Genomic DNA, 14,748 nt, shown 5'->3' with positions numbered 1-14,748 from the left:
CTCTTTCCCACGCTCTAAAAGCGGGGATCACTTAAAATTTCTCTCAACACGCGATCTGTCTGCGAATAATCGAAGGTGTACATATTGCATCCGTTTAAAGATGGAAAATCGCATACAGGATGGATAACTGATGCGTTGTTCGCATTTCACAGTATAATTCTATGCAGGATGGAGCGTTGCCAGGCAGTAGCGGCGCCGCGAAGCCTAACGAAAAAGCGTTACTCGCTAGGATCTGGGGCGATTTCGATACCAAATACATGAAGCCCTTGTTGACACACTCCAGGCCTACGTTGCTAGAAACGTTGCCGGTCTGTTGCAGTCCGTTAGCGAGAATCCTCACGACTACGCAACAGATGACGCAGGTACAATATCCTCCAAACGTGCGAGTTTGTATTATATGCTAGGTATACTTATTTTGGACAATCGACACATAAAATCATAGATAGAGAGAAAATTTTGTCCCGAATTATAAATTGTTTTAAAATCAGAACAGTAATAGAACAGATTTTGTTATTATTATTATCTTAATGTTGAATGAGAGAAAATATTATAATAATATTCTACGACAGGATGATGTTGCGAGAAAAGCCGATTCGGATTCTGACTTTTGCCTGGAAGATCGTGAAATGGAGCGACGCAGGACCAGTGTTCAGCCGGTGAGTTTTCATCAGCCTAGTCTCAATTACACTGTTAACCCGTGCTATCAGCCTAACAACAGCACTACAGACGTCAGCACTAATCCGGACGAGCCCTATGTAATTCTCAATTTACACAGAAGGTAGAACTAACAGCAAGCCTCTCTGACACCATCACCTCCTGTATATCTAGACTCTTTTTAAACGCTCAAGAGAGAAAGAGGGAGAGAGGGAGAGAGAGAGAAATTCGTATAATACATACATATATTTTGCATAAGTATTAATTGCAAAATTGCAATTTACTTGATTGATTCTTATTTGTAACTTACATGCTTCATATATTTGCATTTGTTATATTCACTAAATACGACGTTTTATATGAAAGTGAATGATACACGAACATTACGAACGATATCAATTCGTGTATTTTATTTCTATTTGGATTAATGTGAGAGTTAAAATGTAAACAAGAGCCTATATATATATATATATATATACGATTATGTGTGCACTGATACAAATGATATTTTTGCGCATATATTCTTTGTACAGCATATGAATCTCATCGGGAACGAGACTAAATATTTCTAGAATTTAAAAATATTAAAATATAATATTACATAAACACACAAACTATAAATATCTCTAACAGTTTGACATTTGACATCAATTAAGATTAACTTTATACCCTAAAAATTTTTCCGTTTGGTCCCGAATTCAAGACTTCAAGATGATACCATATGCGAAATAGAAATATGTATTAAAGAAAACAATAATCATTCTGAAAAGTTCTGGAAAAATAATAATGAGAGAAAAACAAATTTCCCGTTTTTTTTTCGGAATAAAAAACTTTTTTTTTGTCGTTTTTCTTATTTTTATTTTTTTCGAATTTTTTAAATCCGCAAGAAACTTGAGTTGTTCCGTTCCTGATAGAGAAAATTCATTCCTTATATATAAGCAATATAGACAATATGTAGAAAAAATGTAATTACGCGATAGAGACCATTTATCGAACATTATTTGATATTATAATTACCATTTCTCTTTCTTTCGTTCTTTCATATAAAACATCAGCTTGAATGTTTCTCTTGCATGTAGAATTAATTTTATCTGGGCAATATAACTTCTCTTGTTTCCGATTTTTCCGAATTAATCTCTCCGTGACAAGCAATCGAGGACTCGGGTACAATAACAGCGTAAATTGAGAAATTATATTTTTTAAAATGAATTTAAAAATGTGTACATGATTCCAACAGAGAGGAAAATTAAAACAATAACTTGATATAATATTTATCGAGATTTGTGAATATATAATATTATTATATAAATTTATATTGCATTTTTATATATAATTATAATATATATATATATATATTTCACAAATAAATATTAAAGTTTTGGGTTTGACGCTTTTATCGCACCCGATACCTCAATTTTTTGAAAAAAAAATTGATAAGGATTGTAAATACATCATTGGTTTTTAATCAACTCGCTTGCCTAAGAATAAGAGGAATGTATATATGTCTCGCTGTTTATTAACTCTCCGCCAGTGGACGCCGGATCAGTTAAAAAAAATGTTTTATAAAACTCGTGCGATAATCGAAATAAATATTTCACGTGTGCATATGTTATAAAGTATCAATAATTTTTATTTCGAAGATATTTTTCTTTTCCTTTTGATTATCATATACACAGTATCTTTTTTCAATAAAATCAATCATAAAAATTTATTTTGCGTCATGTATAAAGGAAATTTTGCAAAATTGAGTGCGTGCGGCTGTTACGCCGTTCGCTGTCCGAGAGTTAACGCAAACTGACTTCTCCCCGCTGTGCTCTATACATATATAATTTAGTTACTAAGTTACTTGTTAAGTAAATTGACAAACACTGAAGAATACGAAGCAATTGTCCTTACGCGCGAAATAGGGCTCGAAACTGCGTATCCTTTTCTGTTGTGGTGATTTTACAGTTGTTATGCAGCAGATTCAACTATTCTAGTCAGCAATTGTGTTTACGACAGAAACGAAAATTAATGAATGGGTAAAAACATAGCGATAAAAAATAAAATCGCGTAATGCGTGACATTTGTATAATATATAACAATTATGTAATACACACATACGGGTAACTTCGCTTGTAGAAAACGATCAATTAGATTTTTCCAAGTCAAGTTGATTTGACGTAGAATTCGAAGTGTCTATATCCTGATGACATAATCGCTTTGTCCTCTGTAAATAATTACGGCTCATATGAGTATGTGTGTGTGTAAAACAAACATAGAAAAGTTACACATGGATGTTGAGCGTTGCGCGAGACGATTCTTGAAGCTGATTCTTGATTGTATTGTTTAATACTTTGTGGGACAGCTGGGGACTGTCATGATGATGACGGGAGAAGTTAGTCCGGGACCACTACTGCTGCATACACGAGTCGCCCTGCCAGGTCAGATCGGCAGACACTTGTAAAATTTCTCTTTAGCCAAGCCAAGTTCAATCATTTTCGTTCTCTTACCTCATTCGCTCGAGTTGCGTCCGGTCAGAATCAGCTGCACGATGATTTTAGAATTGTACGATATACGTAAATATTAAACCAGTTAATTCGCGCTCTTTTTTTAATAAAATTATCGTTTGTGTTATACATTTATAAATAATAGATTATAGAATAGAATTAATAAACTGTAGTTGTCTCGAAAAAATTTTCCATCTAGCTAAATGCGTATACATTAATTGTAAAAGGTCAAAACCAATCGATATTCTAATGTCACAACGTGCTGCTGATTTTGAGGGCGAGCCCCTCTTTAAGTGATGAATGTATCGATCGAAGATAGTCTTTTGCGTTAAATACAAGTATCACGATTGTAAATGTTGGAACCGCTCATATTTAGGATATGAGGGCTTTTGTGGAGCTAGTCGTGCTTCCTGCAATTTTTAATGTAATTTGCCGAAATGAAAAAAAAAATGGAGTACATCTCTTCATCGGGAAAGATTTTCGTTATATATTACAGTTTTATTGCTTCGCGCCAAGTAGTAGATAGATTAATTTTGATATAAACAATCAGGTATCGTGTTGATTACTTTTTTGTGAATTTTAATTCAAATATTCTCACTTATAAAGATCATTATATATTATATATAATGTTATAATATATCCATATATAATATGGAAAAAATTGTTAATACGTCGATGAAATAAAGATATATCTTTATTAGCGCGAGAATCGATACGCATCGAATATAATGATCTAAGGAAAACTATAGAATTCGATGAAAGTTAAGTTAGCTTGTTAGAGAGAGACATACGTAATAAGAACTGTATATAAACGATTCCTAAACTTGAAAACATAGATTTGTTCATAGATCACGATTCTGTTATATCCTGTATTAATTTGCCGACAAGTAAGAAGGAGATACGCGAGCATAAACAGATTTTTCGGTCTCGTAGAATTACTTAATTTTTAGATACAATCGCGGCGAATTGACTTTGCCGTTCCGTACAAAGTATTCTTAGCTTCATGGAGTGCGGGGCACTCGGTCTCACATTGTTTACATTGTAATACTTTAGGGCTGCTACAACAGCGACCCATGTCGGAATGTAACGAGTGAAAAATCGTACGATTTCTTCCTTCTCGCTATATATATAAAAATACTAATAAAAATACTAATCTATTTCAATCTATATAATCCGAGAAAAAAAGATCCTAATACGATCTCTTCACTTTCAACATCGTAATTTAATATATGTTGTATCGAAGGACGGTCGGAAGTCTCGGATGTAACTTGAAGTTACATCATTTTACAAGACAAGTTTATTTAGAAAGATTTTTGTCATTCAATTTCTTTCGGAGGAGATATATTTATAGGCTTCTTGGCATAGTTACGTAATTCCGATCGTGGTAGAGTAAAACTATAAATGTCATATTCTCCTCTTCCCAGAAGAAAAAACTCTTCTCTACCAGTTACGAGATAATTCTTAGATAAGAATGCAGAAGATGCGAGAGAGGACTTTTAATTTAGTCGTTGGCTGTGAAGATTTGATAGAATTGTTTTGCGAACATAGAATGTAGATATTAGGAAAGTGAATCCCTTTAGAACGGAAGGATGTCTAAATAGCGTTGTATTTGTTAAGAACAATGTATCGATTCGCGAATTAATTCCTCAAAATAAACGTGTATGTTATGGAAAAGATTGTTTTAAGACAAGTTATTATATTGATTTGCGTCGATGTAACGAGCAGAATCGCAATGTAAGGTGGTATCGCTCCTATGTATAAACATATATGTTTGTGAATCCGGTGTAACGTGTAATAAAAAAGATCGCAATGTATGTATACAATGAGTATAATAACGTTGTGATATCATGTACGACACTTTGCAATGTTTAATAAAGTATTTGTAAAAATATAATAACAAATTTATCAGACTGACATACTGATTAACAAGATATCAACAAGAGATGAATTTGCAATCTTATTCTATTATTTGGTTTTTGACAATTTCCCTCATAGCATGTGAAACACGAAACATTGGACCATGCCCAGGTATTATAAAATCCGCGTGATTTATTACATGAGAACGCATAACAGATTGAGTCTTTACCAGTTGTGGCATGCCTAATGATTTCCAGATGGATGGCTCCAGAATATCATCTTCTTTTTCAAACAAGTCTCCTGTAAAATTAAGAATATTTATGTAAAATAATATAAAAATATACAATTATAATTAAAAAAAAAAAAAAACCTTTCTAATTAATATATTAACGTTTTGCCAAAAAATTGATATAATCTTCATAATCCTAATTAATCTCTATCAGAGATCTATAAATACCTGTAACAGCAAATAGCATCTTCTCCCCATCTTTTGTCGTTTCCACCAAGACAGTGACATCCTCAGCTGTATGTCCTGGCGTGGCTATAACTTTAACACCTGGACAGAGCTCGTAACCTTCTAAAGAAATGTAACTATTTTAATGAAATGAAGCTTTTGTTCAGCGATGATATATATAACACAAACCTACAATATGTGTTGCATTTGTGAATAAATTGTTGTTCCCTATATGATCCGCATGGCTATGAGTGCATACAATATAATCGATGTTTTCTGGCTCAATATTGTGCCGTGCAAGGGCTGAAAATGATAACGTATAATTATGACACGTTTTATACATATATATTAATCACGCATACTCACAATAATATAATTAATTAAATATAAAATGATACAAAAAGGATACAAAAATTATAAAAAAATATAAAAATTATACAAAAAAGTTAATTACAACATATAAATTAAATAAGTAACAAAATAGTATTAAATAAGATAGTATAAAGCAACTTAATGCTACTTTAATTCTACAACTTTCATACCTTGCACTATTTTCCCGCGGTCCCAAGCTGTCATGGTATCGACGATGATTAATTTGGCGCCCTTTATTAAAGTACATGTACAATTTGCGTCCATGCTTCCGTTGGGCAACTTCGTAGAGTATCCATCAAATAGAACGATAACTTCGAGCATTTTTCTATGAAATATTAATAATAATTGATTATTATCAGAGAGTTTTTCGTGAGACCATTTTCCTAGCTGGTACAGTGGCGCTAACTGGATTCATTTTAGAGCTGGCGGAACTACATGGCCAGAGAAATGCTTCGAAGCGTTTGATTGATCAATCAGGATAAGACCAATCAGGATAAAAGGAACTAAAATTTCTTTGTCCTGATTGGTCAAATTTCAATCTCAATGCATAGTCTGATACGGGCTTAAAGGTTTCTTTATTCTGATTGATTAATGCAATGCTTCGAAGCATTTCTAGCGTCTTCTTGACCGCAGCCAATAATTGAAATTTGAAATATACATGTGACACGTGACTGAAGCGGGACAGCGCGACAGCGTCTGCTACCGCTTGTTATGCATGCGCGAGATTTTAATATCGTAAGACTAGTCTCAAAAATGCAATTCACGACAGAAATCTGTGAATTAGAAGTGGCAAACTCATAAAAAACTGTCAAAAGAGAAGATTAGTTTTAGAAGAGTCGCTCTCAAGTATATTATCGCAAGAAGAAATCAACGTATTGGATATTTTTATGTGGTCCATGTAAACAGATAATTCGTGATGAAATTGGTAATTATGCTCGCTTTAATATGGTATTTTGCTCTCAAACATTAAGAAAGAAAAAAGAAAAAAATAACAATAAGCGGATTTTTTAAATGAACGACAATTTTTTGACATAACCTTAAAGTATATAAATATAACCTCTAAATGCACAAATGAGGAAATCGACGAATGACATTTTCACTTGTAACTTATAAGTACGCGATTAAATATAAAATTGGTCTAATTATGCAATAAATATACTTATAATTGTGTGTTTGTAGTTAGCAATTTTGAAATATTATCCACACACACACATGCGTGTGAATTTCTTTTGAGATAAATATTGTGTGAAAAAATTGAGATAAACAGCGATTTTAATTTTTAGTATTGCTTATCGAGCGAGCCAACAAAACCATGCCTGGTTCTAAGCTTCAAAGGAATCACAATGATGTTGGATTGCGGTTTAAATATGCAATCCATTTTGCATTTCATGCCCTTGCCGATGGTTCCTAGTAGCAAGTTTAATTCCTTGCCGACATGGTTTCCGCGCGACAATCAGCAAGATTGGCAAGTCGAAGGAGTTAGTATTCAATCAGAGGAAAGAGTTTGGTGTTTGCAATATATTTTGTTGAAAAATTTATCCTTCAAATTATTTTAAATAGTTATTTTAAAAATATTGTAGTTTAAAAAAATAAGTTTAATCTATTTATATCTATTTAAAAAAAAGGAGCTAAAGGAATGTTGCGGTAGAGTGTTTGTGGATTCGGTTCCAGAGTTCTCCCCTCCTCTGGAGAAAATAATTGATTTCTCAGAGATCGATGCTATTCTAATATCAAACTACACCTGTATGCTTGCACTGCCATTTATAACGGAAGGCACAGGTTTCAAAGGTATATACTTTAAGCACAAAAAGGAATATATATAATTATAATATAATCTATGAAAATTATAATGATTAAGGTATAATATATGCCACCGAGCCGACGTTGCAAATCGGACGATTTTTTATGGAAGAATTGGTAGAATTTATCGAGCAGACCCCGAAAGCGACAATGGCCAAACATTGGAAGGAAATGTTGCATATGTTGCCACCTCCATTGGCGGATGTTATTAAACCAAAATCTTGGAGGCATATCTATTCCATATCGGCCGTGAATTCGGCATTATCGCACATCCAGATGGTTGGATATGATCAAAAGCTGGTAATTAAGATATATCCTAGTGTATGAAATCTTTTGCATAAATGATTCCCGTAGATAAATTCCTAGAAAATAGAAAAATATATTATTTAAAATGTATAATAATGCTTTTAATATTTTTCAATACAAGTTAGTTTTAGACAGTGATTGAGTTACATTTGATCTATTTGCAGGATATATATGGCGCTCTAACAGTTACGCCAATCAGCTCGGGTTATTGTTTAGGTAGCAGCAATTGGTTGATATCCTGCGACCATGAAAAGGTTGCTTTCGTCAGCGGGTCGTCCACGTTGACCACTCATCCGAGACCTATGGAACAAGCCACACTGAAACACGCTAATATGTTGATATTAACAGGCTTAACGCAAACACCGACTGCTAATCCGGACACAATGCTTGGAGAATTATGTATGACTGTCGGTAAGTTTAAACGTGATAGTAAACATGTGGAAATTCCTCGATGCTTTCATACTATTCTTTATTTTTTTATCTTTATTTGTCTACATCTACGAAGAAGTAATCTTTCTCGCCACGATTTTACTAAATATTATTTTGTTAATTATTCTGGATTAGATAAGCTTGAAATAATTGTTTATTTCTTGTGAAAAAAATTTTATAGCTGTGACTCTTAGGGCCGGTGGATGCGTTCTGATACCTTGCTATCCGTATGATTTATTCGAATGCTTAAGCACTCACTTGGACAAGTCAGGCTTCACACAGGTTCCTCTGTTTTTCATCTCACCAGTGGCAGAGTCGTCCTTGGCTTATTCGAACATCCTGGCCGAATGGTATGAATGAATAACGCTACTTACAATTAGTATACTAAGGGATTCCCGATACGCTCTCCATCAACTTTTTATTCCGTTTTACTGTTATCCTTTACTTCTAGGCTGTCGACAAATAAGCAAAACAAAGTTTATCTTCCAGAGGAACCGTTCCCACACGCTTTCCTCGTGAAGAACGCGCGATTGAAGCATTATACGTCCACGTACGCCGAGGGATTCAGCAACGACTATCGACAACCGTGTGTAGTTTTCTGCGGCCATCCTAGTCTTCGATTCGGTGATGCTGTGCACTTTGTGCAGTTGTGGGGCAACAATCCCCTACACACTGTCATTTTTACTGGTATACATATTGATATAGAATTGTACGCGAGCTATTCAGAAAGTAACATGGCAAATTTTTCTTCTTATTTTATATCTGAATAAAAATATGCAGGATATGCACACAATGTAAATGGTTATAAACTTTCTAATATTCCAATTTATAATACATATGATTTAGGTTACTTTCTGAATACTTCTTTCTCTCTCTTGTATATTAGTTTATTTTATTCATTTCAATGCGAGATTGCACATTTATTTATTTTGATAGTATATTGCAATATTTTTCTAATCGTATTCCTCCGCAGAGCCAGATTTCCCGTATTTGGATGCCCTCGCTCCGTTTCAACCATTGGCTATGAAAGCGGTGCATTGCCCCATCGACACCTCCCTCAATTTTACTCAGGCTAATAAGCTCATACGGGACCTGAAGCCGGAGCATCTAGTTATTCCAGAGGTTTATACACAACCTCCTTTAACGGCACCGCATAGAACGGATCTCGTCATCGAATCCGTCGGAGTTTGTATTATTTTCGTTTAATGTAACAAGTTATTTCATAATCCATGTTTTATATAAGAATTTATATTAGAATTCATTATATGTATAAGGTACGAATGTATAACTTGCACTAATCTCTCTTCAAGGAAAAACCCTTGATTACGTTTAAACGTGGGGAAGTGATAAAATTGCCGTTAAAGCGAAAGAAGGGTCGTGTGTTTATCGAGCCGGAATTAGCTAGTAACATCGTACCGAATGAAGTGCGACCCGGCTTGAGTCTCGCTTCCGTTACCGGAGAGCTTGAAGTCAAGGATAATGTGTACACCATAAAGGTAATTGTGTGTCAATATATACAGAATAAAAAAAAGTACATATATCAATTTTATAGCGAATTTTATAGTGAAGAATATTGTGCGGAATGCTTTTTTCAAACCATTTTCGAACGAAAATTTATTTGAGAAGAATGCGATATTTAATCTTATATTTGTAATTCTTCAACAGAATGGATAGCAAAGTTTTTGAAAATATGTTAAATTCCAGAGTATAGAAGATAGACCGAGCGGAAAAAGGAAGGCGCCGTCAGGTTCGCCCGCGCCCGTCAAGGAAGAAGTGCTAAAGGAGCGGAAACATGAATACGGGATTCTTGATCCGCAGGAGTTACTGCAGAAACTCAATCAAGAGGGTATTCAAGGTGCCAAATTACAACACAGTCCTACATCCACGAGTATTCATTTGGTATGGCTCGCCTCACACATCTAAATAGTTTTTCAATAAATAACAATCTTTGATAAATATATATACCTATATATATATTATATATAATTTATTGTTTTAAAATATGTATATATTCATTCTTTCATTTACACTTTATCCCACCATATTAATTTATCAATAATTTTTATATCAAACTAAATAATTTTTAGATTGGTTATAGTAGGAAAAAGCTTTCTATCATCTAAATACTGTTGAAGTAAGGTTTTTAAGTATATTAATCACAATACTTTTTGCAGACTTTGATAAATATATATACCTATATATATAAGTTGAAATTGATATAAAGAAGAATTCTACGTGTAAAATTATACATTTACATGTTTGCTTGCAGCAAGATGAAGACACTCTTATTCAGATTGGTGACAACTCCACGCACATTTTCTGCAATGGTGATCAAAAGATCCGTAAACGTCTCAGGACTATAATAATGCAGTGTCTGAAAAGATTTTGAGGTATGATATACGCTTACAGTATTTCGACATCTTGTGAGACAATGTTTTATACTGCTATATATATATATTATATATAATTTATTGTTTTAAAATATGTATATATTCATTCTTTCATTTACACTTTATCCCACCATATTAATTTATCAATAATTTTTATATCAAACTTAATAATTTTTAGATTGGTTATAGTAGGAAAAAGCTTTCTATCATCTAAATACTGTTGAAGTAAGGTTTTTAAGTATATTAATCACAATACTTTTTGCAGACATTACTAATATATGTTTAGAAATAATTTAATAATTCTTTTATATAGATAAATTAAGTTACTGTTATCTCTAAATCACTACTATGACAAGCATAACTAGTAAAATGAATGACTGAATATAAATAACTAATTAAATTTGCAGCAAACATCGTTAAATAATTTTTATTTGAGATGTGGTACATATGTACTAAGATATTTGTATAAGAAAGAGTATATATAAACAACGCGATGGAAATGTAGATCGATTAAGTGTATAAATAACAGGAAAAGAAAGAGTCGCGATTCTTTACAATAATAAGACAGGTATAGTATATAATATAATACTAACAATAGGTTTATATCTCCTAAGATGACTAATTTCTTGCTGCATTCTGAACGAACAAGAAATCTCTTTATTGTTTTATACACACACATCATCTATACTTCTGTATTCGCACATGTCTTGTGTGCAAATGGAAACAGTAAAATTGATCAAGATTTCAAAATTTTGGTTTATAAGAAATATCCCCATTTTTGCGAATTCACAAAATAGAACATATGAAGTAAATAATTAGCAATGTCTATCAAATTTCAAATAAGTAATTCTTTTTATATAATTTCAGTGAAAAAAATATTAGTGACTTTCATTTGTTTGATGTATTCATTCTAGAAAGAGATTATTGAAAGCAATGAGTAAAATTCACTCTATTTATACTTATTAATTTTGTTCACAGATGAAGATCTGTATTTTGTAATACATTTTCCATCTATACAAAAATCTTAAACACAGTTGTGCGTAAAATTAGAAGCAATTCTATTGTACACGAGCGAGTTTTACTCATCGCTAGTGTCAACTGACAGACTAAAAAATAAATCTACTTATCTAGGATTAAGCGTAGTTCGCGCCACCCATTTCTTCAGTTCATTGATTTTGTTTCTCACCTCGTTCATGATAGTGTTATTGTACTCGTCGACGATGTCGTCGTGATCGACAATGATGGAGTGGCTGTCTTTTGGTGCGACAGAAATATCAATCTTTCTCTTGGTAGCATTCAGAGTGCAGCAATTTACTACCTAGTTAGCCGTAGCGATACCAAGCGCGACTCCCGCCACGAACGAAACTAGAAAGAAGTGGATCTCCTTTGGTTGGAAGATATCGTCCTCGCCTATGAAAGCGTGGTACCAACGCCGCGTACGTTTCTCTCCTTGTTTCAGCAATTGCTCGGCTTTGTCCAGCTTTCTATCGACGTATCTTTCGACCTGAAACACGATAACTTTTATCAGTAAGTAAATCGGGATTACGCTCTGGAATGGAGTCGATAACATTTTCGCACTCTATATAAATTTATAATTTTATTTTATACATTTTTATTGATAACTATACAAAAATTATAATATTGATATTATATAGTTTTCATTGTCATTAAAATTAATATTACTATCGATTTCCATTGGCATTAATATAAATATTAAAATTTTAATGGTATTGCGACATTGTATGTTATTATTACAGTAGGCAATGTTATACTGTTAACACATCAATATTGATAATAGCAACATACTAAATGTCTGTTTACATTTTTGCACAAAACTTCAAAGTTATTGTTCTTTACTTCACCAAGATAGACCGATAATGAAACCACCGAGAAAACTTGTTGCAATGAATGAGTTCTTCTTCCATAGTTTCCCTACCTGCAAGCAGCAAAAACATTATGCATGTAAAAAGATGCAGAGCAACATATGCAAAATGTTTCATGGAATTCATAAGTCATCAAATTTTAAAAACAAAATTATAAAATTTGAAATAATTGTCAATTGAAATATTCATTGCGTTAACTTTGATAAACATTCTCTGAGTTAAAAGAAAAATTGTTTATCTTTTTTTCTAAAAGACCAAGTAGGAAAACAACAGAACTCTGAGTGGAATCATTCAATTATAACAATTTAATATCATGGATTTACCTTATCCATGAATTTTGGTCCCTCGCCGGTTATCTTTTCTTCCATCTTATCCGTTATTTTTTCAGCTTTTCTCGTAATCTTGTCCCAATTAATCTTAATATAACCCTGGTGTGCGGCTATTTGCAACATGATAATCCCACCACCAACTGCACAGGCTGCTATCTTCTCAACCTTCATGGTGACAAATCCAGTTACCCTATAATTAATAAAATATCTATAATTAATATAAAAAACATAGCTCATACCAAATAAACACTTTTAAACATTCAAGAACAAATAATCGTATAATAATTATATAAAATATACAATACCATCCCGATGTGGTACCAATGAGAATCTGTTTAGTCGCTGATGACTTGCTCACATCACCCATGATCTTCTCTAACATAGATCTCGCTTCCTTTGAGGCATCTATACTGTAAGCTTCTTTGTTCGCATCTTCTTTACTTTTTTTAACTGCAGGTATACTCATCTTGGTGCTGAAAAGAAAAGAAGTTACAATTATAATAGGGAAACTTGTATATCTGTGTAAAGAATTGAGCACGTATAACATTATACTCCATAATTTTAAGATATGACACATTACACACAAGTTTGGGTGCTTTCCATTTAGTGACTCAAGTCGACACAAGTATCATTCTATCTTCTATTTTTGCCTTGTTTTCTTTACGTTCGATCTCTTTCCGATAACATCACATGACGAATGTGATACAAACAGAAAATTTCGCCATATAGTTAAATGATAATATGAAATTTGATTTCACAATTAAAACACCCAAGCCATGAATATATACTTGTATTTAAATTAAACATTATATATATATATATATATATTTCTTTTCTTTTTCTTATTCAATCTATATATTCTGTGCACATAAAAATGATTGCCTTTATTCAAATGCTTCGCGCCATATTTTTTCTCTCCGCACGCATGCGCGTCTCGAGTATCGCGTTCCGCGAGTGTTCGGCCGCGCTCGGGCGCATTCGGACGCCGAACGTTCGCGGTGACGGTCGTATACGACGGATTCGAGTCAGTTCGCGCTGTTATCGTCGTCGTCGCCGCCGCTACTCCGTCGATATCCTCAACTCGTCGCGATGAGGTGACGGTGCCGCGGGATCGACTCGCGCGCGCGCTACTTGGTCGACGGCGTAGGTCGGGCTTTTCGGAGACGTCGGGTCGTCACGATCTCCGTTTTCGCGGACATGCTGCTGTGAACGTCGTCCCTCGCGAGTGCGAAAAATGGCACAGGACACCGACGACATCAATCTCACGCCGCAGGAGTTGCAGACGCTGTCGGAGCTGGACAGGTAAAAATCACCGATCGTCTTTATTTTTCTCTCTTTCTCTCTCTATCCACGATCGCTTTCGTGGAATGCGTTTCGTTCGCGCGACGACACACACGTCACACGGCATAACCTAGAAATGCGGCGCGTTTGACAGCGCGCTCGCGTGCGCAACCTACTGACACCCTTTTCGGCTGTTCTGAATATGCCGCGAAATTTTTCGCGACGACGAATGAAGCGTATCGACGACTGACGTTGCGGAAGGACGAGATTACGTCTCGATTCACTCCCGATTGGGAACGATTTATTCAAGAGATGCTCAACCCTAGATTACTAACTTCACGCGGGAGTAAATTCAAATGGCAGTGTCATGCAAACTTCAGGCCTTCCAGATATGCTATCAAAATGTTTTTGATCCATCTTACAATTTGTGTGTAATTTTCCTTGGGATAAAAAATTACTTTTATTTTTTTTATGGATATAATAGGCCCCTTTTTTAGATCGGAA

The 14,748-nt window shown here is 34.0% G+C and overlaps 5 protein-coding genes across 11 annotated transcripts in view; 3 read left to right on the top strand and 2 right to left on the bottom strand.

Moving 5' to 3' along the window:
• LOC115244036 (sodium/hydrogen exchanger 7) overlaps nt 1-5,037 on the top strand; it is a 12,444-nt gene extending 7,407 nt beyond the window's left edge. Inside the window, exons 11-13 of one of the 4 annotated variants that reach the window (XM_029821423.1) lie at nt 153-362; nt 570-755; nt 3,002-5,037. In XM_029821423.1, the coding sequence (XP_029677283.1) occupies nt 153-362; nt 570-755; nt 3,002-3,100 (495 nt within the window). In that variant the 3' untranslated portion in view covers nt 3,101-5,037. Of the gene's footprint in view, nt 1-152; nt 363-569; nt 2,778-3,001 lie in introns of those variants that run through there. The other 3 variants (XM_029821402.1, XM_029821409.1, XM_029821414.1) reach the window with 3 other exon arrangements.
• LOC115244075 (metallo-beta-lactamase domain-containing protein 1) lies at nt 3,551-6,245 on the bottom strand. Its single transcript, XM_029821464.1, is given in 3 exon segments — nt 3,551-5,300; nt 5,458-5,757; nt 5,997-6,245. Coding segments are annotated over 3 exon segments (651 nt in total). The 5' UTR covers nt 6,148-6,245; the 3' UTR covers nt 3,551-5,100.
• Nucleotides 6,246-6,383: 138 nt separating this feature from the next.
• LOC115242562 (integrator complex subunit 9) lies at nt 6,384-11,496 on the top strand. The gene is made up of 11 exons (XM_029818957.1): nt 6,384-6,751; nt 7,110-7,304; nt 7,452-7,614; nt 7,685-7,926; nt 8,097-8,343; nt 8,543-8,711; nt 8,813-9,048; nt 9,335-9,546; nt 9,672-9,857; nt 10,066-10,260; nt 10,631-11,496. Exons 1-11 carry the CDS (start codon nt 6,743-6,745, stop codon nt 10,748-10,750), a joined length of 1,974 nt encoding a protein of 657 aa, XP_029674817.1. The 5' UTR covers nt 6,384-6,742; the 3' UTR covers nt 10,751-11,496.
• Nucleotides 10,238-14,748, bottom strand: part of LOC115242571 (FUN14 domain-containing protein 2) — a 5,588-nt gene continuing 1,077 nt past the window's right edge. For 2 of the 4 annotated variants that reach the window (XM_029818976.1, XM_029818967.1), the window contains exons 2-4: nt 13,269-13,436; nt 12,958-13,153; nt 11,164-12,255 (exon numbers count right to left, since the gene is read on the bottom strand). In XM_029818976.1, coding sequence (XP_029674836.1) covers nt 12,070-12,255; nt 12,958-13,153; nt 13,269-13,429 — 543 coding nt within the window. In that variant the 5' untranslated portion in view covers nt 13,430-13,436 and the 3' untranslated portion in view covers nt 11,164-12,069. Of the gene's footprint in view, nt 10,327-10,555; nt 10,736-11,163; nt 12,256-12,572; nt 12,688-12,957; nt 13,154-13,268; nt 13,437-14,748 lie in introns of those variants that run through there. The other 2 variants (XR_003885076.1, XM_029818983.1) reach the window with 2 other exon arrangements.
• The window catches only part of LOC115242548 (histone demethylase UTY-like), a 67,530-nt gene continuing 66,678 nt past the window's right edge, over nt 13,897-14,748 (top strand). The window contains exon 1 of the mRNA XM_029818937.1: nt 13,897-14,265. Within this exon, the coding sequence (XP_029674797.1) occupies nt 14,198-14,265 (68 nt within the window). The 5' untranslated portion in view covers nt 13,897-14,197. The remainder of the gene's footprint in view (nt 14,266-14,748) is intronic.

Source organism: Formica exsecta, unplaced genomic scaffold (genome assembly GCF_003651465.1).
Source record: "Formica exsecta isolate Colony F162 unplaced genomic scaffold, ASM365146v1 scaffold120, whole genome shotgun sequence".
In the NCBI taxonomy this organism is placed as follows: domain Eukaryota; kingdom Metazoa; phylum Arthropoda; class Insecta; order Hymenoptera; family Formicidae; genus Formica; species Formica exsecta.
This window is presented reverse-complemented; position numbering and strand designations above follow the sequence as displayed.